The 27,396-nt window shown below is 42.1% G+C and overlaps 1 protein-coding gene across 1 annotated transcript; it reads left to right on the plus strand.

Annotated features, from left to right (window-relative positions):
• TRUB1 (TruB pseudouridine synthase family member 1) lies at positions 1–27,155 on the plus strand. Its single transcript, XM_083616751.1, has 8 exons — positions 1–554; positions 4,471–4,566; positions 5,467–5,522; positions 15,686–15,767; positions 21,670–21,742; positions 23,231–23,370; positions 24,668–24,724; positions 26,812–27,155. The coding sequence occupies exons 1-8, from the start codon at positions 410–412 to the stop codon at positions 27,024–27,026; spliced, it is 864 nt and encodes a 287-aa protein (XP_083472877.1). The 5' UTR covers positions 1–409; the 3' UTR covers positions 27,027–27,155.
• The last annotated feature ends 241 nt before the right edge of the window (positions 27,156–27,396 follow it).

Genomic DNA, 27,396 nt, shown 5'->3' on the forward strand with positions numbered 1-27,396 from the left:
AGAAGATTACACAGTTCAGCATACTTCTCTCTTCTACTTTCAAGCCACACTGTTACCGTCAGTGTGTACAGTTGTCGGTAATAACAAGAACAACCAACATCGGCTGTGGGTTGTTTTCTAAACCCTGCTATAATAGCAGCAGGGAGAGAAGACGTAGTTAAACTACAAGTCCCACAAGCCCCTGCTCCCGAGTCCCTCGGCGAAACCAACCCGAGGACTGCAGCTCCCAGAGTGCTCTTCGGCCTTACAGTTTGCGGGCGAGGAAGTGGCCGTTTCTCTTGGCCGTTTTGCCCCGCGGTGGCCGTTGCCTGCTTGCCTGCCGCTCCTCCCGTCGACCCACGTGGGCAGAAAACGCGCCGGGACTCGGGACGCAGCGAGGCGGCCGGGCTTCCCCTCTGTGCTCTCGCCCATGTCTGGGGCGGTGGTGGAGGCCGTCCGGGGCAAAGCAGTTGCCGCTCAGCTGCTGTCTTTTAGCGGGCTCTTCGCCGTGTATAAGCCCAAGGGATGCACCTCAGCCGCTGTGCTGAACCGGCTTAGGGCGAAGCTGATGGCAGGTACCACTGAAGGGGGAGAGCAGAAAGTCCAGGGAAGGAGGGAGAGTCTGGTGGGGAGCCTGCGGCCCTCCTGAGGCGACCAGGCTCTTCTCAACTCAGCAGCCGGCGCGGCGGCCGACAGGTTGCGGAGCAACATCTGGAAGGCCTCAGGTTCCTCATCTAGGCAGGTCCTAAGGCAGGCATAGGCAAACTCGGCCCTCCAGATGTTTTGGGACTACAACTCCCATCATCCCTGACCACTGGTCCTGTTAGCTAGGGATGATGGGAATTGTACAGTGGTACCTCGGGTTACAGACGCTTCACGTTACAGACTCCGCTAACCCAGAAATAGTACCTTGGGTTAAGAACTTTGCTTCAGGATGAGAACAGAAACCGTGTGGTGGCGGCAGGAGGCCCCATTAGCTAAAGTGGTACCTCAGGTTAAGAAAAGTTTCAGGTTAAGAACGGATCTCCAGAACGAATTAAGTTCTTAACCAGAGGTACCACTGTAGTCCCAGAACATCTGGAGGGCCAAGTTTGCCTATGCCTGCCTAGGAAGTAGTGGAGTTTAGTTGACTCGGAGACTCTGAATGCTGCACAACCTTTTCTTCATTATTTCCTCAGCGCCGGATTTATGTGTAAGCTAAACAAGATATAGCTTAGGGCCCCCCAAAAAATTTAAAGGACAAAAAACCCCTGGATGTACATTTCCAAAATATAAGATAAAGAACAAATAAATAAAACCTACATACAGCAACAGTGTTTTGTGTTGTATAGGCTCCTATGATGTAAGTAATGGGCCCCACCTGCTAGCCTGCTCCCTAAAATATCACTGGTTTGCTCATTTCTATATGTAGGATGCCTACATTCTGCATGGACTGGTTGTATGGCAACATATGCAAATGGTTTTAGATACCTATTAGGTCCATAAATTACCATATAGCATATATTCCACACACAAAACAGTGACAATTTGTTGTTGACAAAGGACAGCTGGACATGTAAAGGGCCCCATTACCTTCAGTATCTTAGGGTCTCATCAAACCTAAATCTGGCACTGTTTCCTATACACAGTGGTGCACTTTGGTCATTTTAGGCATTGGACAGTGGGTATTGCTTCCCTTCAGGTAGTGCTCATTTCTTGTCCTTTCTTGCCCACTCCCCACCTCCACCCACCTAATTGCATTCTTTACAACTGCTTCATTCCTACACTGGTATAATAATAATAATAATAATAATAATAATAATAATAATAATAGCAGCAGCAGCAGCAATAGCAACAGCTTGGCAATCCAGATAATTACAAAGAAAGACCCTGATAATATGTAGTTTCCTGTCTTAATCTCTTTCATCCACTTCTGTCTTAAGCTCTTCTAAATGGTGTTTGTGCATGTATTTCCGTTGTCATGATAACAGGTTGCGATGGTGGATTTTTCGTTTCTTTTTCTGCCACATCTGTAATACAGATTTTCCAGAGTAACTATGACATCCCTTCAAAGGAAAACCCAGTGGTTTGTTGTTGTTTTTTGTCATTGATAACTTTCAAAAGAACAATAGTCTTTGATTCCCACCCCACAGCTGTTGGCGGGGGCAGTGATCTATCCATCACATTTGGTCTCCCCTCCTGCCGTCTATCTGCCATTCTCAACACTACCTCCTAAGGAAAAACGAAAAGCTTTTTTTGTAGGGGTTCTTTGATGGTGTGGAACTGGAGGTGAGGGAACACACCAGGACACAGTGAGGAGTACACCAAATGCTGGTCTGATCCTCCTGGCATAGCAGTGTGTTTGCTGAGCATGTTCAAGTTCTGGTTGGCTTTGGCCTGCCACCTCTTTGCTGGCCTCCCATGATGCAGTCAGTAACCAGCCTCAGACAAGGGGACTGATGAATGGAGCACTAGAAAAAACGACCATGCTGGGTGTTGTACTGATGACCTACCTGTTTCCCACCACCACTGTGTTGTCCATAGCAATGTGGGGCCTTGGACTTGGGCCCAAATTCTGTGGGTTCCATTGCCTTTGCAAACAGGTGCAAAGAACAAATGTCTCAACACTTTATCTGATCTTCCAGCATAATCCATGGAAGTCTGACTTGATGGATAGCATTTCTCACTTCACATTTATGTCAAGAGTGCTGATATGGTTCCCCTGTTGCAATTAACTCAAGATGCAGAAAGGAGTTATGTTTCTGTGGCATGCCTTTAAAAAAGCATCCTAAACCTTCTTTTCTAACCAAACGATTGTGTAGCTTCTGGGTTTTTTTTTAATATTGTCAACATGCCTAATTTGGAGCTGAATTTGGGGGTTCTAGAGTTGGGACCATTTGTATCTTTGCATGAGTATGTAAGGTGGATAACTTTTATTTGGATGTTCCTGTTGAGGGAAAGACGAGAGCTTAGATATGTCCTAAAATATCCAAATAGTGGATGCTGTGTAAGTGTTCTCCAATGAGAAGCCAGTTTTTGTAGAGACATGGCCACATAAACACACTACTAGTCATATTAGTTGCCTTGCTGGAAAGAGAAAGTTACCAACATATTTTGGCAAAATTTATGAATTATTTGCAATCTAGCTTCGTTTCTGGATTTACCACCATTTCTGAGCACTAAGTTTCTTTGCATGTACTGGGCCCATTGATTTAAACGGGGATGGTAAGCATGTGCTCACCCTCGGTTTGTAGGAAATAAAAAATGGACCAATAGCAGGTAATAGTTAACAGCAGTTTATTATTGGCTTCTGTGAAGTATTCATTACCAAAGCACAAATTTAATTTCACTTATTCAATTTCAGATGCATCGGTTTTTGTTGTGATTATTTTATTGGATAATATACTGCTTATTTCCCTGCCAACCTAGCAGTTCGAAAGCACATCAAAGTGCAAGTAGATAAATAGATACCGCTCCGGCGGGAAGGTAAACGGCGTTTCCTTGCGCTGCTCTGGTTTGCCAGAAGCAGCTTAGTCATGCCGGCCACATGACCCGGAAGCTGTACGCTGGCTCCCTCGGCCAATAAAGCGAGATGAGCACCGCAACCCCAGAGTCAGTCACGACTGGACCTAATGGTCAGGGGTCCCTTTACCTTTATACTGCTTAATGGCCAAGTGGGTTACTAAGTGGTTTACAAATTATAAAAGCCAAATGCACAAAAACCAATTTAAAAACAAGATTAAAATACACAACAAAGCAGTATCATAAAAAAGGAGATCCAGGTCACGGGATCAGGAAAATCCTGGTGTTCTGAACTACAATTACAGTACCATGCTGGCAGTGGCCGATAGGAGCTGTAATCCAAAACAGCTGGAGGGTACCAGGTTGGAGGATACTGGGTTAGCTACTGCATCCCCTGACTTGAGCATCACATTGCCATCTGCTCGCAACCTTGTAGCTGGGAATGCAAGTGCAGGCAGGGCTTTCACAGTGTTATCTACAGAACAGCGTGCAATCTCATATCGTTTCTTTCCATAGCCAGCAAGGGACTTGGTTGTGCATGTAGTCTGCTGGATCCAAGCCATTATATGTAATTAAATGTGGGAAACATATTGAGAGACTGCTGTGCACTGTTGACAACATTGGAAAAATTCTGTGACTGTTGCTAGTTATGGTTTTATTACTGTAACAAATCAGTAAATGTGATGCTTCTTGTACGTTGTTGGGGAAAATAATGCACCCTGTCTGTCAACTATTAAAATTATTAATTATCTGATGCCAGCTGATGGTAGATATGAGAACAAGCTCTAGGTATACTATTCGTTTTATGATACGACAAATCCTAGGATTCTGATTCACAATTTTCCTCCCTCCTTGGGATTAAACTGTTTCCATTAAATTAGTTGTGCCACTTTGGTACCTTTCAGTGTGAACGGCAGATTTATGTGCCTTGTTTGTTATTTTTATGAAGTTCTATGAAGCTTTTTATCCTTTGGGATCTTATTTTTTCAGAAACCGGTATGCCAAAGCCTAATAGAAGGAAGAGGAATAAAATGTTAAAGATTGGACATGGTGGGATTCTGGATAGCAGTGCTGCAGGAGTGCTAGGTAATTTGCATATTAGCAGTCATTTATTTATTTGCAGTGTCCCTAGAGAACTCTCTCCCATTGAAGATAACTTGTCTGCCACATTAGCAGCTTTTCCATGTGAAATTTAGATGTACTTTTTCTTCAGTCCTGTGCAGATGGCTGGTTTAAATAACTGGTTCCTCTGCTCCTGGACTGCCATTTTATGATGTCCATTGATTTTATGGTTTTTATGTTATATTTTCTGAGGTTCTGCCATCATACTAAGCTAGTCCTGCTGTGGTTTGTTTACCTGTTCACTCCAAAGCAGAAGTGCTTGGACTGAGTACACCAGCCTGCAACTTGTGCCCAGTACAAAAGCATACTTTAAGGCCTAGCATTACATGTGAAGCCAGCTTTTAAGTTCCCAAGGTGGGTTGCAACATTATGCAACATTAAAAACAGTTTAAAACAACAATAATAGAAATAAAGCAGGTCCTTTTTTCTGTTATTGTAAACTGGGCAAATAAGCTGAATTACCGTATTTTGTCTTTGCTGGCATTCCTTTTTTAAGCCACTGATGTTGGAGAAATGAGTACTGCTTGCTCAGTCATAAATACTGCAGACCCTTTAAAATAGCTCGGAAGGACCCCAATGTAGATTGATGGTCCTTTTAGTAATACATTGCACTTATGTGCATTGCTTCTCGACACACCATACCCCACCCCACCCTGACATACTGGAAAAATGAAAAGCACCAGAGTATTTTTTCCCTCCTAAAATTTCTTCTGTCATCGTTTTCAATCAATTGACCCTGTTAATGGAAAGTGTCAGAATTGTGTGAAATAATATTTGTTACTGGCATGATGTTTTACAGACAGCAGTAGTGAATACAGAGGTGACAGGGGCAGTTGTTGAAGTAATGTTTCTCTTTGTTAACAGTGGTTGGCATTGGAAAAGGAACTAAAATGCTGAGCAGCTTGCTGGCAGGTTCTAAGGTAAGGAAATATGGGGTACTTCATGTTTTCTGTATGTTTTCCACCTTCAGTAAATGAACTAACTACGAATAGGGAGGTGAGGGCAGACACTATTTTCAGATAGCAAAGACTGGGAATCACACTGATCTTCAAATTGCTTTGACAAAACAAGTCTGTCTAAAAGAAGTGAGGCCTTGAGGCTTAACCTACATTGGAATCCTGGCTGTGCACATTCTAGGTTAATTCTTTAACGGTTAATGCTTCCTTGGCTTGGATCCTAATATAACTTAAGGAAGTTCACAGTGGGAAAGTCTCCTGTCACTTACTTCCCTTCTGCACCACTCCATGCTCCATTCCATGCTGTTTGTGATGCTCCCCCAACCTTCTGAGATGTTTTTTAGGGGAAAGAGAAGATGTGAAACTGCTTCCATTAACTTATTTTAAGTCAAAATATCTGATAGGAAGCCCATAAGAAAAGGCAGCAACAGAGGTTGGTCCGCTAGGGTGGATTGCGGCACTGCCCCACTAACTTCAACCGGCCATTAGCCAGCCTCTCCCCTGCTTAATTTCTCACTTGCATTCAGTCCAGGGGGAGCAGTGTCTTATCGACTTCTCCTTTCTTAGCCTCGGTGTTGCCCTTGTAGAACGGAGCAGGGAGGAGGATGGGGCAAAACTGGAATGAGTTGGCCCTGCCTTTCATTGGTTCTGGCTCTGCCTCCTGTTGACCTTGCTGATTTCCACCCTGCCAACCCCAGTAGACACTAGGCACCACTTCTTGAGTGGAATTCTGTATGTAGCTGATGATCTGTGGTATGGAGGCTTTTCAGCTTCGTATTCACTGTTGGCAGTAGCCATAAACTTGCAGGGTGCAGAAATAGTGCAATTAATGTGCATAATGTGTCAAGGGAGGAAAAGCATAACATAATGTAATCTGCATGAACACGCTGGACGCAGCTGGAGGACATGTTACACTTCCTCTTTGATACAGCATATGAAATTTCTGGTGTGAGATTAGAAATGGCAGTTCCTTGGTTGTTTTGGAAATTATGCTTGGTTAATTGAGATCTCAATTTATACACACTGGTGAGTTTTAATACTTACCCGCAAAATATATGTACTGACAAAAGAGAGAGCTTAGTGCTCCAGGGCTCAAGATGTGGGTTGTATCCCACATACTGCTAAGTGAAAGAGAATTAGCACTGAACTGATTTCACTAGAGGGTCATCTTGTGAAAGAGGTTCCACAACCAGATAGCTTTGTATATAGAGAGGATAGGAGCATAAAAAGGTAGTTTAATGAGACTTCAAACTAGCACAAGCTCTTGCACAATGGCTCCATCAGTGCTTTTGCTGTGTTGGATTCATCTGCCCAGCATGGAGAAATGGAGCTGTTCAAGCACAGGGCTTGCTGAATGACAGTGTTGGATGCAACCATGGGTATAGCTCAGCTTCAGAAGTGGAGCAAAGAGACGCTTAACCTTGAACTCCTACACTATCATCTTGCACAGATCTGCTTGGAAGTAAGTGGATGATGTTGGGTGTTTCAGCCCTAAAGGTGATCTGTTTATTAAAATTCGCCTTTGTTGAAGCTTTCTGGCTCTGGAGAGGAGGTGCAAATAGTTGTTAAGATGCTTTAATTCCTGCTGAATAGGTTGAAACGCTCTTTGCTTCCATGTCCCAAATTTATTATCCCAGGACACCTGTTTACCTATTTTTCTGGTGTGGCCCTATATTCTCCGACAACAGAGATACCTCATATCTGGCAAAGCTAGCTGTTGTCAGTGTTAGCTATTACTAGATACAGTGGTGCAGACTTCTGCTACTTCATACCCTCTGTGTGGATTCATTTGATTTCATTGTGCATTATCCAGTTGTAGCTTCTTCCATGTAACAGTAGCTCTACTTCCCTCAAGTAGGTCAGACGAGAGTGATTTCACTTTCCCCTGGGAATGAGAGGCTCAGTGTGAGTAATCTGTACTGTGATCTCCAATGCACTAACTAGTTGAAAATCCGCTCTTTTAAAATGGGCACTCCTAGGCTAGCTGTTTTTTATCTGAATCCCCGGGAGCTTCACTGACTTGCAGAAGATTAGAATTGACTCCCCTGCATTAATTGCAGCTTCTTGTTTAAGCGATAGGTGAATGAGCGTTTGATCTCAAAGGTTGTCATCTCTCCAGAGAGAACCGTTATCAAAATGTCACCCGGATAACATCAAATCCAGGATCCCAGTGGCCTCAGAGGTTAGGGAGGAAAAAGATGAACAGAACAAGGGGTATACTGAGCTTGCCATGGTCTTGAACAACTCAGATATTTTTTAATAGTCAGTTTAATTTCCCAGGAATCCCCAAATGGGTAATGGAAGCCACTTTAATTAGTTGTCTGAAATGGAACTGTTCTGTTTTACTCTGACACAAGCTTGCTGTCAGAGGGGCTCGAGGAGGATAATGGCTAATTTCCCTCTAGACTGAGACTACTGCTGGATTATAGGTTTCTTGTGGTGTCCTTCCCTGGTTGCTTATTTTCCTTTGCCTTTTTTAAAAGCAGAATTCACCTAACACCCCTTGACAGGTAGTGCATGCATTTTGTACTCAGGTACACAGAAAGATTAGAATTAATCCGAAGGTCAAAGAGCTATTTTTCACAAGACATTTAAACCGGTGTGGCAAAATGAGCTTGGATGCTGCATGGAAGTAGAGACTTAAATGATGAGCAACTTTCTGGTTGGCAATCTTGACTTTGTATGAAAAACAGAATCATAGAATTGTAGAGTTGGAAGGGGTCCAGAGGGTCATCTAGTCCAGCTCCTGCAATGCAGGAATATCAGCTAAAGATCCACCACAGATGGCCATTCAACCTCTGCTTAAAGAGCTCCAATGAAGGAGAGTCCACTACCTTCCAAGGGAGTCCATTCCACTGTCAAACAGATCTTACCATCAGAAAGTTCTTCCTGATGTTTAGTCACAATCTCCTTTATAGTAACTTGAATCCATTGCTTTGCATCCTAGCCTCCAGAGCAAGAGAAAGCAAGCTTGCTGCATCACATTGTTGACTCATGTGTAGCTTGTGGTCCACCAAGACCCCTGGATCCTTTTCACATATACAGTCATACCTCTTGTTACGTTTGCTTCATTTTACGTTTTTTCAGGTTGCGTCCTGCGGCGACCCAGAAGTACCGGAAAGGGTTACTTCCGGTTTTCGCCACTTGCGCATACACAGACACGCAAAATGACGTCACGCGCATGCACAGTAGCGGCGAATCGCAACCTGTGCGTGCGCAGATGTGGGTTGCGTTCCTTTAATGTTACTTCCGGGTTTCGCAGCTCACGCATGTGCAGACGCTCAAAATGACGGCATGCGCGGAAGCGGCGACCCGCGCAGACGCGCCGTCGCATCTTGCGTTCTGTTCGGGTTGCAAACGGGGCTCCAGAACGGTCTGATGTTTTTAAATTTTCTTTTTGTTTCCTATTCCATTACAGCGGGAATTTAATATCTGGAACAGGGGTGGGGAACCGGTGGTCCTTCAGATGTTGTTAAACTTCAACTCGCATAAGTCCTAACTGGCATGGCCAACAGTGAAGGCTCCTCTTTGGAGCAAAGTGGAATATAGCCCATCTAAGATTCTGAGCCCCCCCAGACCTCGAAATCTATTGTCTAGGCTTTCTCCTGTCACCCACAGTCGTTATTAACATATTTCCACTGACTGAGAGGCTTCCTAGATGCTTCTGCCCACCTCATCTGTCTAGCCAGTCAAAATAATTACTACCAGCAAGTCCCACCTCTGACTTCACAACTCTCTCCCATAGAATGCCTTGAGTCGGGCAGTGGATTCTGTGGGTGTAGATTGCCCTTCTAAACCAAGGGTAGAGACATTTCAGTTTAGTTAGTCAATGTTTCTCAAACTTGGGTCTCCAGTTTCTGTTAGACTACATCTCCCATCATCCCTGACCGCTGGTCCTGCTAGCTATGAATAATGGGAATTGTAGTACAACAATAGCTGGGGACCCAACATTGAAAAACACTGAGTTAGGCGCTAAGTTCATATACAATTGCAATTATTTTGTGTCCATGCCTTTGCAGGGGGGAGAATGGGAAGAAAACCAGAACAAATTTGGCCTACCCATGTTCCCACCCATGTTACCTTATTGGCCCTGCCTACATAACCTTGGCTGCCCCCACCAGGTCCAGGGGTTATCAGCCACCACTAATGACCATCTAGAGAGGCACAGGTTCCTTACTCCTGATCTAGAGCTATGGGAGCCTGTAGCTCAGTAGACAGGTTTGTGTGTCTCCCACAAGACCTTCAGGAAATAGATCCATGCTTATGAAATAGGATTACTATGGAAGGGGACACTTCTATAGTGCCTGTTGTATATTGAATAGGAGTAACTGGTAAGAGTTAGTAATGCATTTGATGACTTCCTCTAAAAAAAAATTATGTTGCTTTCGGTAATTGCTAGCTTTTGGTATTCTTCTGGTCACAGTGCATATGCAGGGATGTTCACTTTTGCTAACCATTCTTAACACAATCAGCTATTTGTTCTAATGGAAATGCTAATTGATGGCAAAGATGTATATTTTAGAAAGAGGCAGTTTTACTGATGCTTGGGCAAAGCAGTCTTTCCTGGAATCCATTAAGCACCTGTAGTGTGCAAGTAATTATTGTAAATGATGATAAACAATTTCAAATTAGATCTGAGTTTGCATGAATGTATTTAAATAAGTCTGCAGAATAGCTTTGCTGAACAAATTAAGATTTAAGGATACTTTATCTGGGTGACTTGCTGCTCTGTGGTATGTAAAGCTGAATTAGCCTTTCTCCCCCTCCTTATTGCACTCAGTGCTCTATTTTCAGGCCTGTTCAGCTGATGGTTAAATCTTCCCATAAGGAGTGAGATTTATGATCATGCTGCCTGCTGATAGTCTTTTACAAATGACAGCAGCTGACAGAGAGCTGTTTCTGTAGTGTTAGTTTGGTGATGGTTCAATTTGTTCATACAAGTCATTGTCCACTGTTGCAGTCATCAAGGGATAATACACATGCATATGTGCACAAATCATGAAAGTACCATTATCCATAGGTTATCTAGGAGGAATACTGATGCCATGACTTACAAACAAAAAGCATTCAGGCTGCGAACCCATACACATTTTCCTTGGAATAAGCACCGTTAAAAAACACTGAGACATAATTCTGAATAAGCATGGATAGCTACTTGTCAAGCTACTTTTATTGGTGCTGCTATGATAAAGCAAACTGGAATCACTTTCATGTTGCTAACAATGGAGCTCATTGTAGGCACAGGGATCAAATGGGAACAGGCTTCTGGGTTTGGAAAGATTGGTTCCGGAAAACCTGGAATTTTGTATAGCAGGTGTAGGGTGATACAAGAACTGTGAAGATCCCCCATGGTCCACTGATGTTAGTTGCAAGGAGCAGCTAATATGTGTTAAGTGAATGTTCATTCTTGCTTAAAAATGTATGACATGCTCTGCTGAATCACATCAAATTCTACGTAGACCAGCATCCTTTGCAAAATACAGGGCACTAAGTGGTCCACCAGAAGTTGGCCAATGGCTTATTCATGGACCGCAACCTATTTTGACTCTGCTTTGGAGTCACAAAGCTTTCGTACATGTAAGGTTTCAAAAGCTATAGAACACATAATTGCCACAGAAATACCTCCAAAAAACATCCTTCCTATAGCAGTTCATTTTTTGCTCTGTCAATAGTGTTGAGAGATTTGGAATTCACATCCTTCACTAAACGTATTTTCATTCACTGGAAGGGCAAGATACAAATTTACTAAACAGATTAACAGAGGTTCTGTTAACACAGAGAAAGAGAGACACCATGCAGATGCAATAGCAAACCATAGTTTTCTCTTACCCGTACAAACGGCAGCAAACTTTGAGTTTGTTTATGTGAAGAGAGTACGTGAAGACAGTAGATTAGAATATTTCCACATTAGGGTAGGAACAGCAATAACTTGCCATTGTATCTGAATGTGGCAGCTTATGGTTTGCTGATCATAAGCCAGGATCTCAGAACTAAAGTCCAGATCCTAATTTGTCATTAAATAAGGATCAATAATTCAGGTGCTTATTACTTCCCCCTCATACAGGAGAAGGGACGCGGGTGGCGCTGTGGGTAAAAGCTCAGCGCCTAGGACTTGCCGATCGCATGGTCGGCGGTTCGAATCCCCGCGGCGGGGTGAGCTCCCGTCGTTCGGTCCCAGATCCTGCCCACCTAGCAGTTCGAAAGCACCCTTAAGTGCAAGTAGATAAATAGGTACCGCTTTATAGCGGGAAGGTAAACGGCGTTTCCGTGTGCTGCTCTGGTGCCGGTTCGCCGGAGCAGCTTCATCACGCTGGCCACATGACCCGGAAGTGTCTGCAGACAGCGCTGGCTCCCGGCCTCTAGAGTGAGATGAGCGCACAACCCTAGAGTCTGTCAAGACTGGCCCGTACAGGCAGGGGTACCTTTACCTTTTACCATACAGGAGAAGGGAGGTTCACCTCCATTAATGCATGTCATGGAAAACCATGGTTTGTTGCATCTCAGTGTAGTTTTTGTAGCATGAATTCTTGGCATTCATCTGTCTTGAGAGACAATGGAGTGCACCTCCAGGAGTGAAGTCAAACCCTTGCGTTAGCAGCACTGAAGTGACCCCGCTGAGGTGCAAACCTGGGCAGTGTGTATGGAGGTCCTGGGTTGCCCAGGCGACAAGACACCCATCTCTGCCTCTCTGATGTGGTACGGAAAGCAGAGCAATATGTTTGGTATCAGCTTGGCTGCTGAAGTTGCCAGAAGAAAATGCACAAGACACCATCCAACCATCTTAGGGACTCCACTCCAAGTTTATGTAGGGCTTTACTACGTAGCCTTTTCCTCTCCTGAGATTTCCTGCAAAGCAGCAGAAGTTTAGGATCAGAGTTTTCCCTCTCCTAGATGGGATACCTTACCAGGTTAATGAGCCCCATTTGCCACTGTCATGGCTTATAAACCAAGGAATAAGTGTATTGGATAGATACAGGTCTAGTTCTCGCACTGTTGCAATTTTAGCATGCAGTCATTGTGCTAAAAATCTAGTAAGAGTTTATCTGTTTAATAGCATAAATAATAATAATATAGTATAATAGTATAAATACTAATAGTATAAATTAAAATGTTCAGGTTCATATTATTCTCACACAGTTGCTGTGCTCAAGCTTTCCAATGTCCTAAGGATATGAACATCTTGGACCCAGTGCAATTATCTGCAAATTTTCCTGTTAAATATTAAGGACTCTTGCCTGCCTCACTGGAAGTCAGGTCACCCTGTGGGTTAATCTAGTCACAAAGTAGAGGTGTATATACAGGGTCAAATGATCCAGCTACACTTGTAGTTCTTCAGCAGTGACAGAACAATTACAGCATCTTGCAGTAAAAGAAATTTAGTGCAGTGTTAGTACAAAGTCAGCTTTTTCTCTCCAGAGAAAAATTATTCTAGAAGAGAGTTGTAATGTTTCTTGGTATTAAGACATCATGTTGACTATTCGTTAAATTTAAATTTGCTCCGTTGTCTATAACCTGCTCTTGGCTTTAAAGTTTTACTCTTTGGGTTTGACTTGCTGGATGCTTCTATTTTAATTATCTAATCTTCATTTTAAAAAAAAATACTTTAATGGTGTTATTGAGATGGAGTGATGTCTGTAGTCTCCCTTTTCATATCTTATGTAGAGAGGGGGCTTTATTTTGAGTTTGTGTTACAGTATCTTGGATAAGAGAGCAGATGAATAATAATATAACACACTTATTATTTAGGAGTAAATGATATTTTTGTGGGATAAATAAATCATCCTGAAATCATATACTTTTTCCATAATCACTTGCTTATGTAGTGTAGATGGAGGATAATCTAACAACACACGTGAGCTTGTCTTTTTCTGAGAATTTATAGCTATGCTGGATTCCCAGACTCATTGGTTCATCACGGGTTTAATAAGCCTTTGGTTAATTGGTGCTGCTCAGAGATACTTTCTAAGCAGCTGTACTACATAGTCTAGCCCCCCTAATATACCTTGCACTGCTGAGGCAACTCTTGGATCTCACTCTCTCTTTTTTTAATCACCAGCATCCCTAAAAATAATGCTGATCCAGGGAACAGTCTGGGTTGCTTTAGCAGTTGGGGGCAGGTGGTTAATTTTCTCGTTAACAGTGGCTTAATTGTTACTTGCTAGTGACTGAGATCTTGTGTTCATAAAATCTAAGGTCACACCTGATTATATTCAATGCAAGCCAGAGTAAGATTATGGTGGAAGTATGTGAAATTCTGGACCATGGCTAGGTAATCTAATCATTTTCTACGCTCTGATTCCGTGATTCCTCACAAGGGCAGGAACTCTGAGCACATGGAGTTCTTGTGTCTTCAAGGTCTTCTCCATTCACAAATGGTTGCTGTTTTCGTCAAAGAAGCTCAGGGCTTCCTAACTGAAGGCTATCCGCTTTTTTCCTCACAACAACTCCATGGGGTACATTAGGTTCAGTGAGATAGTGATCGGTCCAAGGTTGCCTAGGGAGCTTCACCAGTGATTGAGGATTGGCATCCAGGTGTCCCTAGTTCAAGTTCAGCATACTATCTACTATTCTAGCTTCTGTGGAAGGGACAGATAGATGGGAAGTGTGCATGCATGAACTTTTCCATCTTCAGACATGAATTATATCTAAACATCCCTCTTAATTCTGTGGCTTAAATATGCTTGCTTAGGCATCAGAGCAGCATTTTGACTATTCATTAACCAATGCATTATTGGGAAATCTTATTTACTATCTTATTTACTTCAAATATGCTTGTTCTGGCTTTCCCTGTTTTCCTAATGATGGGAACTGCATGTTTAGCAGCAGCTAGGGCTATCTTAACATACCTCATCTTGCATGAGGGTTTGGTTCCAAGGGTTATATGTACACATGGAAAGCAGATATAACAAACTCCTGGAGCCTCCCACAAAGCTAGCCAGCCTGACTTCTATAAGGTAGCCGATAAGGGAGAGAGCATCCCCAGTGCTCCCAGAGGGCCTTGCTCAGCAGGGAAAACTGAGAGCTTAAAAGCTTTTCATGCCAGGTCTGCTTGGGGTTACCCAATGCAAAAAGAGGTTTTAAGCTCTTGGCCTTGACTCTTGGGCAGAGCCTGCTCAGCACGCCAGCTCTGGGAGTGTTAGGAATGCTTTTGCAAGATCTTGCAGAACAATCTGACTTCCTGGGAGATCTCGTGAGAGTATCCTCACTACTGCTGGAGCTGGCACTTAGCAGGCCTTGCCTGGAAGCAAAGTAAGAGAACTTAAAAGCTCTATTCACACTACGTCTGCTTGAAGCTACCTTCATGCTACACTTGCAAGGGTTTGGGGTGGAATGTGCATGCCCAGCAGCAGAACCAACACATCGAGTTCCATCCCTCTACCTGCTTTGGTTTTCATGTATCCAGTCGAATGCCTAGGCTACACTTGTGTAGATAAATATGCAAACACACACACATATACACATACATATACACACACGCATATACTTACTAAAATTGTGATGCAAAATCTTTTTGTGTGTCTTGATTCTAAATACGTAGTAAGCTTTTGTAAAAAAAAAAAAGGCAAATGTGGCAAGTGGTGCTCAGTTTGACTGAAAGCTCTGTGCCTCAGTTTCAATTTAGAGATAATATTCTTCCACTTTTCCTTGTCTGTATTGCTGCCTGTGCTGTTTCCTTTTCTCTTTCCAGAGGTGATGGCATTCACAAAGGGAACTGAAGTCATCTCCATCTCCTTCTTTCTCTCAGTTTTTTCTTTTTTATAATCTGATTTCATAGCATTGTGCAATCCTTCTTGATGACAGGCTCACCAAAGCTGATTGAGTGCATTCCTATGTTACATCTACCCTTGAGTTCACTAAAATATTCTAACATTTAGTATTCTTTCATGGCTGTGACTTACACTTTTTATAATATCCAATTAGTATAATTCTGTTTTTATGAGTACTCTAAATCAGAATGGGAATGTGCATGTACAGGAATAGATTTGTTCATCTCCATAATTGTTTCTTTTTTCTGAATTGTCTAGCTTGGTGGCATGGTATAAACTCAAGATGCTGGTGATATTTTTCATTAAACCTCTATTGCCCTCCACTCCGTGTTTCACACTAATTATTTTCTTCCCTTACAGAAATACACAGCTGTTGGGGAATTGGGAAAGGCAACTGACACATTTGATTCTACAGGCAAAGTAACAGAAGAAAAACCTTACGGTAAAGAATCACATAATCTGTTATGACTGTTTGACTGCAGTGCTTTGTTTAGATTGCAGCAAAGATGGTGTCAGGCTCAGGTTTGTAGCTTATTTTTAAAGGAATTTCGTTAGTCTAGCTGACAGATTAAATGGTTTGCAACATCTTGGAAATGGGGATTCTTTGTCAGCTTTTAAGATGACTTCTGAGAAACTAAACTCAACACTTGAAGGTCATATAAATCCACAGACCCCTAGTTACTGAGCCCGTCACCGTAATTAATCAGCAGGCATTTAGGAACTGTAACTCTCTGCATATGTTAGACCCCAGCTCCCAATATGCCTGACTGTTGGCTATACTTACTAGGTCTAATGGGAGATGTGGCCCTCCAGATGTTGAACTCCCCAGTTTCCCAACCCTGGCTTTAGTTGCTTAGTTTCCATTTCAGCTTGGTCCGTTCCCAGAAACCACCAGTGGATTGTGATTGATATTGCTTCTTTTTTAGATGAGGAGTTGGAAGGACCCTAGCTCACTGATAGAGTGCATGCAAAGGCTCAGTCCCTGGTATCTGAGTTAGGGTCTGAAGCTGTGGAAAGCCAATTCCAATTAGCATGAACAAGAGTGATCTGGGTGGTTTAGTGCTCTGACTCAGTAGAAGTGAGCTTCCCATATTTCCTACCTCTGTCTCTCCATGCATGTGGTAGGGATGTAATGGGCATTTGTGCTTTTAAAAGGTGGTACGTTGTGTGCAGGTTTCCCTTGACTAAACTTTCAGAGATCACAGAAGCACAGACTTGTAGAGTTGGAAGTGACCATGAGGTTCATCTAGTCCAACCCCCTGCAATGCAGGAATCTTTCACCCAACATGGGGCTCAAACTCACAACCCAGAGATTAAGAGCCTCACGTTCTACCAACTGAGCTATCCCCTCCTGAGCTGCGTTGGAATAGCGTGCACTGCCTGAATATCCCTACGCTTGTGCATGCACATCCTTGGTGTGTCTCAACTTGGCTTGGGCACAGAGTATGAGTATGGTGTCATGTTTTCTTCTGAACTGACGCTCTGCAATCAAAGTACTACTATGTGTGCTTTTAATGAAGCAAGAAAGAAAAAGCATGTAAGTAGTCTATTGGGTGTAGAGGAATTGGGGTTGTAATCACTTAAAGTTCGTGCCGTGGGTATATAAGTATTTGTGATGCCTGTTTGTGAGGTGATACGCATAAGGCTTCTTGCTCCACTAACAATAGCCATAATCATAGCATAATGGGATGACCATGAGTTAACTGTCTATTGTAAATGTTTTCATTCCACCCACCCTAGGAGATGATCCTTCTGTGGTTGATAATGCAACTGGGGAAGTTTCCAGTTCTTACTACTTCCTCAAAGTAGACCCTTCTCTTCAGATCTTTCTATCACCTCTCAGTGCTGTTTTACATTTCAGACAAACAGCTAAATCAACAAATTCATCCAAGGAGAACAAGAGCCTTTTAAATAGCTGGAATGGTTGCTAGGCTTCTGCTTTGTTGCGTGCCTTGCTTTTGGTCATATGCAGAGATGCATCTCTCCTGTGCTTCTGAGAAATAACATGCCACTAATTGCGGAGCAAACTTGCTACTACTCTCATTAATTCCTTCACAACTTAAAGAGAACAGAGCTATAGATAGCTGGTCTCCTAGCAACTGCTATGCAACCCTCTGTATTTATAATACCCAGTAACAGGTAACCATGATAAATTATCTTCTGTTGCCTTGTGGTGATAAAGGAGGTCTCTGTGGATTTTTTTTCTTTACTCCTTTTTCTTGCATGCAGTATGTTCTCACTTTTCCCACACCTCTTAAAATATAATATTGCCTCACAACTTATACTGCCTCACAGACCTACCTTCATTTTAATTCATGTCCGTTGCTTGATTCATTTTTAATGCTGAATGAGCAAACTAGCCAAAGGCCCAATTCAGATATTATAAGCCAGGGCTGAAGAACCTCCGGCCCTCAAGCCTAATTAAGCCTGGAAGATTGGCCCACCAGGCCATATTGAGCAAATTACACCCACTTTTCCCCCTTACCTGATTACATATATGATGTCAGGTAAAGAAAACTTCAAGCCATGACTGAATTTCTTTTAAAAAATCCTTGATGTGGTGTACAAAAACAGATCAACAGTAAAAGCTGTAGATTAATAAATATTGGCAGACCACAATAAAATCATTACAAACAAGGCTGCCATCTTTGCAGTAGCAGCTGAAAATAATTGCTGCAGTTTTCTACAAACGTTTGCCACAAACCGCAAAAAGGATCATCCACCATAGTATTTTGATGTTGTTTTTAATCTTGGCTTGTATTTATAATTATTAGTGTTATATATTATTAGTGCTATGTTTTGTCCCTGCTTCCCTGGTGTTTGTCCTAGCAGGAGTATAGATTTGCTACCAATTTGTGATTTTTCGTACTTGTACAATTTGTTCACTTGTTTGTGAATAGTAATTAAATTTAAAGCATCTTAAAAACAGAAGCCCAGGATAATTTGAACAGTATCTTAAAATTCAAAAATTATTTCCCAAATACAGTGCTGGGCTCAGAGTATACCCTCTTCTTATGGTAAGGTTCCTATTTTTCAAATGAAAAACAAACACTGACATTTTAGTCCTACAAAGGTGTCCAAAGGTTGTTTGAAAATAAGGTCTTGCAGGCACCAACAGCAAAAGGAAATGTTGAAAGAGCTTCATTGCTTGCCTCTTCCCACCCCATGCATGTTTTCCTTTATAACTGGTAGCAGGGATGTCTTAAAAATACCCTAAATATGTTCAGCCTTAGAACCCATAAGAGTTTATGATGTTAAGAATGTGAATATAGGTAGTTTTTTTATTGTCTTCTGTTTTCCAGTGTTGTTTCACTTTGCTCTTAGGCTGAGATACCCCACCCTACCCGCCAAAAGTAGCAAAACAAAAATGAAATGTGTATGACTGATACAGGTAAAGGAAGGCCTAATAGTTACTGGGCAAACTAGAACAGTTTATTTTCATCAGGTGAAGATGAAATGCCTGTGTTTGGTAGGTAGAAAACGCAAACATTCCCATTGGAGAAATGTTCAGATTGGTTCTTCATTTATACAGAAAAGCATTATTTAAGTCTACATATTTGGTAGAGGCAATAGGAAGTATTTAACATTGCACCAAGTTGACTGTTTTGTCAGCGCAACCATTTCAGTTTGCCAGACTGAATGATGCCCCCTTCTCTTCTCCCTGTATGTTCTCCTGATCCTCCCAGAAGCAATTGTAGGGGGAGAAGAGAGGAGAAGCCCCATTGTGCAAGCAGAAGACCTTCAAAGGGCTTCCGCCAATGGGACTCATTAGGTAAATCCCGCCCATTGGTTCAATTTAGAGATTAACCTGTAGGGCTAACATTCTTATATCCAAATTACTTAATATTAGCTATTATTTAAGGGAAACTTAATATTTACAATTTTTTAAAAATCTGATGTAAATCAAAACATCATTAAAAAAATTTGAATGATTGATTTTTACACACCTGCACCTACATGCCATGAGTCATAGGAGCTTGATCTTAGAAGCAAACAGGGTGTCTGCAGCACCAGGGAGCCTGTCTCTCCCTCTCCTCATTCCCGTACATATTGTTCCCCTCCTGCAGCCCTGACTGATTTATGAACTGCTGTAGCATTATCATTAATGACACTTCATTTAGACTGCTGCTGGGCACAGTAGCAGCATCTGCCATCGCGGTTCCAAATGTTCTCTTTGTATAAAGTGAGATATTAAAGTTGTTTCCTTCCGATACAGCATAAGAGATGAAATGTTTTCTTTTCAAGGAATAACCCTCTTATCTGTATCACGAGAGCCATCTGTTCAGGAAGGGAGCTGCAAGTGCCTAGAAGAAGTAAAGAGCAAGGATTAAAGCATAAGAAGAAGAAGAAAAAGCCATTCATGATATTTATTTATTCCTTGGCAGGAATCCATTGGGATTCACCAGAGGGAGGGAGGCTGAGCAAAGGGGATGTTCAGGTTAATAACTGCAGGAAGGATAACCAGTCCCAAATCTGACCTTTTGGTCAGAGTCCAAATATCTATATTCTGTTGCATTATGTTCCTGAAGTCTACGGTTTGGTTTCTCCAGAAATCGGTCTTTGACGGGAGTTGTACTAAGTGTGCTTGTGATTCTTTTGAGCCGTCTCTTGGCAATGTATATGTGAGAGTGTGGGAGCATATGCTAGAAAGGCGAGATTTATATTCTGGCTGTACTGGATTGGATAATGATAACTAGATTATGTAAAAAGTGAGTATCATAATACCCTAGAATTATTAATGTGCTGGAAATCGGAACCCAGATAGCTAGGCCATTCTAAATTTTTCTTTAATCTCTCGTGAGGAAGAAAACGTTTTGTGCACTGAGTATTTCATAATGTATCTACTACATTCTCCCCTACCATGTTGCACATCCTAGTTATTAAGAAGAGTCTTAGATCGACTTGCATTAGCATACATTACAATTCGATAGAGGAAGATTTTCATAACATTACATAGCTTATCAGAAAAATGAGCGTTCAGATTGGAGTGGAAGCAAATAAGCAGCCAAATCCTGTATGCAGAAAGTTCTATGTTTATGGGGTTATATTTCTTTTTCTCCCTCTGGTAATATAAAGGCTGATGTGTGTTGAGAATTTTAAATCAAGTAGATTTATGAATATTTTGCCCCTCTTTTGGTCCACATATCCTTGTGTTCAGGATAATGTGATGCAAATTAGATACCCCACATATCCTTTAGCCTATTCATTTGCTTGCACAACTATTCTGTGCCATAGGTTAAGCCATTCTTCCAAACCTGGTGCCCTCCAGGTTTTGTTGAACTACAGTTCCCATCATTCCTGCTGGGATAGCTTTGTTAGTAGAGCATGAGACAAAAGGGGAAGGGAAGAAATTACATACTTCTGCTGCTTAGCCTTGCTTAACTTTCTGGTCTATCGCCTGACTTTTTTGGATAAAAAAATGATGACTGGCCCTAATGTCATTTAAAATGTTCAAGGTTGGTATTGGCTAGTCAGTTATATTTTATTTATTTAGGATATTTATATATCCAATTCACAATGGGCAGTTCACAAATTTAAAGCAACACAATACAAAAATAAAACAGTGAATATTAAAAACAAACTAACATGGACATGAAGCAGATGAAGCTGTCATGAAGCAGATGAGAACAATAAAGACACGACTAAAAATCTCTCCAGTAGAGGGAAACAAAATAAATGGAAGAACTAAAAATCAGTAAAACTATAGATGTTCCAAAGCCTAGGAAAATGAAAATGGCTTCACCTGGTACCAAAGAGATCCTCAAGCCCTTCTAGGGAGAACATTCCATAACTGGGGTGCCACCACCAAGAAGTCCCTTTTCCTGGTCATCACTGTCCTCACCTCACTAAGTGGGATAATTTGAAAAGGGCCCTCTGATTTAGATGTTAATGTCCAGGCAAGTATATACAACAGGAAACAATCAATTTGGGGCTTTATTATTTAATACCATCACTTGGAATTGGACCCAGGAATGGACTGGAAGTCAATGCAAATGATGATGGACTGGTGTGATATGCTGATATCTACTGTCGATAATCTTGCTATTTTGGGCTAGCCGACATTTCCAGACAAAGGCAACACCATGTATAATGCATTGCAGTAATCCATCTGGGGTGTTAATAGAGCATAGGCAATTGTTGCAAGACTATCTGTTCAGATAGAATCATAGCTGGTATACCAGATGAAGTTGGTAAAGTACTCAGTGTATTGTCTTGGCTTTAATATAAAATCCAAAAGATCAGCAGCTTTCTTCTCAATTCTCCGAAGTGCTCAAAGTTTGTCAGTTGTTACACAAATAATGAATACTGAAATGTACATATGTCCATGTTTTCTCTTTTGGCAGACTGGATAACAAAAGAGGATCTTGAGAATGTCCTGCAGAAGTTCACAGGCAGCATCATGCAAGTTCCCCCGATGTAAGTGCTTTGATAAATAGTTGAACGTCATCTTTGGGAAGCCTGCCTGCAAAATCTCATTTTGCTGGCAGTGGAAAGTGACCTCTGTAGAGCAGAAAGCTGGCAAGACAGGGCAGTCTGGAAAGAATTTATTAACTTGACAGAATTACAGCCAAGAGTGACATTGACTTGAACAGCACATGCAAATAGCCCATGATGCTGTCTGTTATGACTGAATTTCAGGCCTTTGGTCATCACTGAAGCAAAGCTTTCCCTTGCCTTGAATATTTAAAGCAAAATCAAATAGTATTGCTTAATGGGCAGTGTTGCATTTTAGGACACTTTTGTATACCAATAATAGGAAATGTTCTCAGTGAAGGTAACAGTGCTTCTTGGAGGGACGCTTGAGGCAGTCCAGTCCACTTTACACAGTGATCATGCAGTCTTTGAAGTACCAAATGCAATGCTTAGCATAGAAACTGTGGAATGCCACTTGTTCTTGGCAAATGCCCATTCCGTTATGGATCCCTGTGTCAGAATGTAAGGGTCACGTATGAACAGGATGGTGATAAGATATATGATTAGGTGTCTTCATCAGAGATGAGCTAATTTCAGATTGGCAGGCATCTTCTCTTTTTTATTGAATGTTAATGGTTCAACTATACCTATTAAATTCATAAAGGAAGACCTTGGTTCTGAGAATGTGAGAAGGGTCTTGCTAAATCAAATCAGGGTCTCCTAGTGCTGGACTTAGCAAGCTTCAGCCACCATCAGTTATACCAGAAATTGAACATTGGTCCACTGGTAGACCTTCTGCCCACCCCAGAGCGCTTTTTAAATGCATGACAGCAGGCAATGAAACATATATCTATATTGTCAGGGAACTGCCATCGGCTCAGAGGCAAGGGATAGAGGGGGAGTTGTGTTACAGGGAGCCTCCGAAAATCTAGCGAAGCAGTTCCCCACCTCCAGTGGAGAAGAGTTGCAAGGACCAGAGGATGCTAGAGAGAGCCTTAACACCGCGCCTGAGCAAGCCGGAGAGGAGGGAAGCACACCCCTGCCGTCCCCAATCATGCACAGTAGTTTGAGGCGCAGGGAGAGGTGGAAAAGGCTTGGGGTGACGAAACTTTTATGTTGGGGGAGGTACAAAAACAGACCACTCCCGGATTCTGCTAGCGATTGAGCCAGACATGAACTTATGACGCTCTTCACTGTAAATAGTTTGCACCAAAATAAAGCCTGTAAAAGACAGGTCGGAGTCCTGCCTGGTTACTCTCGAGCAACCGCAACAGCATCTGACATGTGTGTGTATGTGTGTGTGTATATGAGATTTATTATTTATTTATTCACCTGGACAGATGGTTCTCCTTAGCACTACTCTGGATTGAATCTGTTGTATTTGTTGTTTTGTAAACATCTTAAAGATTTACTTGTATTGAGTGGTATATAAATATATGAAATAAAATGAAATAAATAAGAAATACCCTGTTGTATTCACTCTTTGATCAGCTATTGTGCCCTGAAGAGAGATGGACAGAGGTTGTCCACTCTGGTTAAGAAAGGAGAAGTTGTTGAAGCAAAGCCTGCCAGACAAGTTATGGTCTACAGTCTCACTCTTAGGAGTTTCAAGCCGCCATTCTTCACGCTTGGTAAGGATCCGATAATGCGGTGATAATTTAAAAATGTGAATCAAGAGGCCTAAGCCAAACTAAGGAATTCTCCCATTGCCTTTTATTTTAAGTCCTGTATCAGTGAAATATAGACCACCTTTAGACAATTGAGTAACTTGGATGAACCACATGGCCATTATCTTAATGTGCTGAAGTCAACATTATTTTGACCTATGGATCTACAGTGCTATGGATATACGTAGCAATGGACTATCGATGCGTCCAGACTGAGAATCTCTGGGCCCTGTGTTTCAGAGAAAGACCATTAAGGACAGTAGTGATCTTCCTGTTGAGTCCCTTTTGCCAATAATCAGACAGGGATGTCAGCCATGACATGTTGTTCTCTTTTCTATCGAGTGTGATGAAAAGGCAGTGTAGGCTAAGCTGATGGATGTAGACCCAGGAGATCACAGCTGCAAACACTACCCCACCCTGCATGAACTGGGGAAAACACTGATTGCTCAGCCTTTGGACATTTTGGTAACTTATGGGAGTGGTTGCAACATTGTTCAAAAGCGGAAGTAAACAACTTTGCACATTTTCAAAGTGTTAAGTAAGTGTCACTTGGTGAGGCTAACAGTTTGGGGCTATGTTTGACTTGCAGGTTAAGTGCTCTCCTCTTTTGCATAATATGCAAACCGTGTTTCAATGTACTGTGTAATTTCAGTGGTTACAACTTACTGCTTGGGTGATTTGCAGCTCTTTATAGCAAGCAGAATTTAAACTGTCTTGGGTCTTCCTGGATATGTGTGATGTGCGTAGACTTTTAAAAGTTTGCTCAGTGCTTTAAAACATTCATAGATGCTTTTTGCTAGCACTTCAAATAATCTCCCCACCCCTCAAGCAACAATGGATAAATATATGACCTGACATGGTATCTTTCTTCTTCTTCTTCTTCTTCTTCTTCTTCTTCTTCTTCTTCTCCTCCTCCTCCTCCTCCTCCTCCTCCTCCTCCTCCTCCTCCTCCTCCCCCTCCTCCCCCTCCTCCCCCTCCTCCTCCTCCTCCTGCAAATGAAGGCTCCGAAGTACTGAAATCCTGAAGCTGGTGCTGTAAAGTGAATGATTGTTAAGCCGGTGCATTTTATTCCTGTTTGCTTTCCGCTCTTCGCCAGCTTCACAATCTCACCCTCACATATGTTACAGGATGAATAATTTATATTATAACCCATAAATATTTTAATCACTCTTTTGTTTGCTTAGTGCATTTTTACATTTCTATGTAAAGTAGATTTTTGTGCTATGCTGGCAATTTACCATGTCACCGTTAACATTCCAGATGTTGAATGTGGCGGTGGCTTTTATGTCAGAAGCTTGGTCAACGATATTGGCAAAGGTAGGCACAGACAAAGCACAATCGCTCGGGGAGCAAGTGTTCCTGTTAACAGAGGGCCAGATCAGCTGTCAGTATCTCTGGCTGCCAGATGTGCGCACTGGGGCTGCGGCACTGTTTGCCGTGGTTTGGACCTCTGTAGCACAAAATGAACCTGAGTGAATTGACTACAAAAGTGGTCCTTCGAGGGCAGCAGTAAAGTGGTCGGTTTGGCCATGGACTTATGAGAGAGGAGTAAGAACTCTCTTTTCCTGCAAGATAAACAGATGGGGGGGTGGAGAGGTAAGAAAGTTCCTGTTTTTAAAGGTTACAATGATAAATAATGCTTTGAAATCAGAATGCGCAAAGTTGCAAACATGATATAACCATCCCATCTGGATTTGCCCCTGTTGTTTATGATGACTTAATCAGCTTTTCCTCTGACCTGAGATGTGATCCCACAAAAGGAATTTTTATTTGGCTTTACTTCACCCAGGGAGTAACATAATCATTGACAGGAGGATAAGTTCAGGCATTTTAAACACTAAGCTCTTTTAGATTCTGCTCAGCATGAACAGAACATAATGGCTGTACACCAAGAATTATTGGTGCTCAACTTTCCTCCTTTGGCAGAGACCGAATTCAGTAAGCAGCCATCGGTGTGTAACAGGGTTTGAATGGCAACTGTGTAATATTAATACTCTGTAATGTGAACACTAGCTCTGTTTGGGGCAGCACTGCACATGGGAAGCCTCCTGCAGGCGCTTTTCATTTTTAAAGGAGTCTAGAAAGGTACTACATGTCAACAGCTTATTAAGGCATGCAGTTTGACCTTGTGTCAAAAATCTTATCATAAAATGTGTTTGTGCATTACTATTGTTGTTGTTAAAAGTTGTTAGTCACTTTATCTTGCCCAAGGCAACCCAAAGCAACTTACAAACAAACAAAACCACATTGATACATTAAAACCAGGGGGGGGGGCAAAACAACAACAACAACTTTACATCCCACCCACTTCTAAAAGGCCACTGATAGTTAGAGGCCAAAGGCCTGGTTATAGAGGAAAGTTTTTGTATGGTGCCTAAGGAAAAATGATGGTGCCAGCCAGGCCTCCCTGAGAAGAGCATTCCACAAGTGGGGAGCCAGTGCAGGAAAGGCTTTTTCTCATGTTGCCACCCTCTGGACTTCTCGTGGAGGGCACACACAAGGAATTGTGTGTTAGATTATGAATGCAGAATCTAGGTCGGTTCATATGAGAAGTGGTCCTTGAGGTATTGCAGTCCTGAGCCATTTAAGACTTTATAGGTTAAAAACCATCACTTTGAATTGGGCCCGAAAACTAATTGTCAGCCAGTGCATTCAGGCCAGGATCAGTGTAATATGCTCAAACCGTCTTGCTCTGGTAGCAACCTGGCCACTGAATTCTGCACCAGTTGACGTTTCCAAACCATCTTCAGGTGCATTCCTATGTATAATGTGTTGCAGTAATATAGTGGGGAAATGTACCTCCCCCCCCCCGCGAATTGCATTTCCATGAGATGTGCAGCGTATTTGGATAATGAAATGTTTAATGGTTAATATTTGTATAATGTGTCAAATGTTCAAAGTGCTTCAAGGTTCATTATCTAGTGGTTACCTTACAACAACCCTGTAAGGCACATTAGTATTATTCCCCGCTATCACTGAAGGGGGAACTGAGGTTGAGACAGAGTGGCTTGCCTAAGGCCACCTAGTGAGTTTATGGCTGAGGCAAGATTGAAACCAGGGACTTTCTGATTTGTAGCTCAGTTCCTTAGTCAGTACACGACACCAGATCTAACCATTTGGTATTTAAAGAATACATTGCCAAAGATGCACACTATGTGGTTTTAAAATACTCTGGGCTGTATCCAATGCCATTAAAATAAATGATTATGACAAACATAGGTTCATTAATTTGAATGGATCTACTCTGAGTAGGACTAGTACAGGATACAACTATATTCTACCATAGTGGTGATGTTATAATATATATCCCATATTTCCCACTGGGGTGCTAGTTTCAAGTTCTGTAAAATATTGGTGTGCTGTTTGCAAGCTTGGCTTTTGTTTTCTCCCTTTTGATGCTGCAGAGCTGTCCTCCTGTGCCACTGTGCGGGAACTGACCCGAACCAAACAGGGACCGTTTACCCTAGAAGAGCATGTTCTTTATGAAGACAAATGGACCATTGATGAAATTGCCCGGTCTCTGGAGTGTTGCATGCCTCTCCTCCAGGAAGAACCGCCTCGTAAAAAATTAAAGATGGAGCTGTCTGAAGAATGCGCCATGAACTCTGAAGATAAGTGATAAGTCAGGTCAAGGAAAAAGACTGAATGACTGAGATGTTTTAAGATTGCTCTGGGATTGTCTTGTCTTCCCCTGTAAATTTACAATCCAGTGCGTGGAGGATGACAAATTACAATGCAATGAAAATGATACCTTTCTATCTCTTCTGTTCGCGCTGAAGCACACAGACACACACAAAGATGCCCAGCATTTATTTCCTTTCATAATGTCCGTATTGTGTTGTGAACTTATTTGTCAAGGAAGCAGACTCATCACTACACCCAGTAAAAGACCTTGCAGGACACTTAAAATTTGAATTTGCTTCCATGTCCTTATTTGTTTGTTTATTTGGGTACTTACATCTCACCTTTAAAAGCAAAGCCCCTTCAAA

This window comes from Podarcis filfolensis (genome assembly GCF_964270895.1).
Source record: "Podarcis filfolensis genome assembly, chromosome: 5".
NCBI classification, from domain to species: Eukaryota; Metazoa; Chordata; class Lepidosauria; order Squamata; family Lacertidae; genus Podarcis; species Podarcis filfolensis.

Bases quoted from the DNA above. Each gene is read 5' to 3' on its own strand.
- TRUB1 (XM_083616751.1), top strand. From the start codon at position 410: ATGTCTGGGGCGGTGGTGGAGGCCGTCCGGGGCAAAGCAGTTGCCGCT. The intron at 4,567-5,466 runs GTAATTTGCATA...CTTTGTTAACAG, and splicing joins CAGTGCTGCAGGAGTGCTAG to TGGTTGGCATTGGAAAAGGA. The intron at 23,371-24,667 runs GTAAGGATCCGA...TTAACATTCCAG, and splicing joins GCCGCCATTCTTCACGCTTG to ATGTTGAATGTGGCGGTGGC.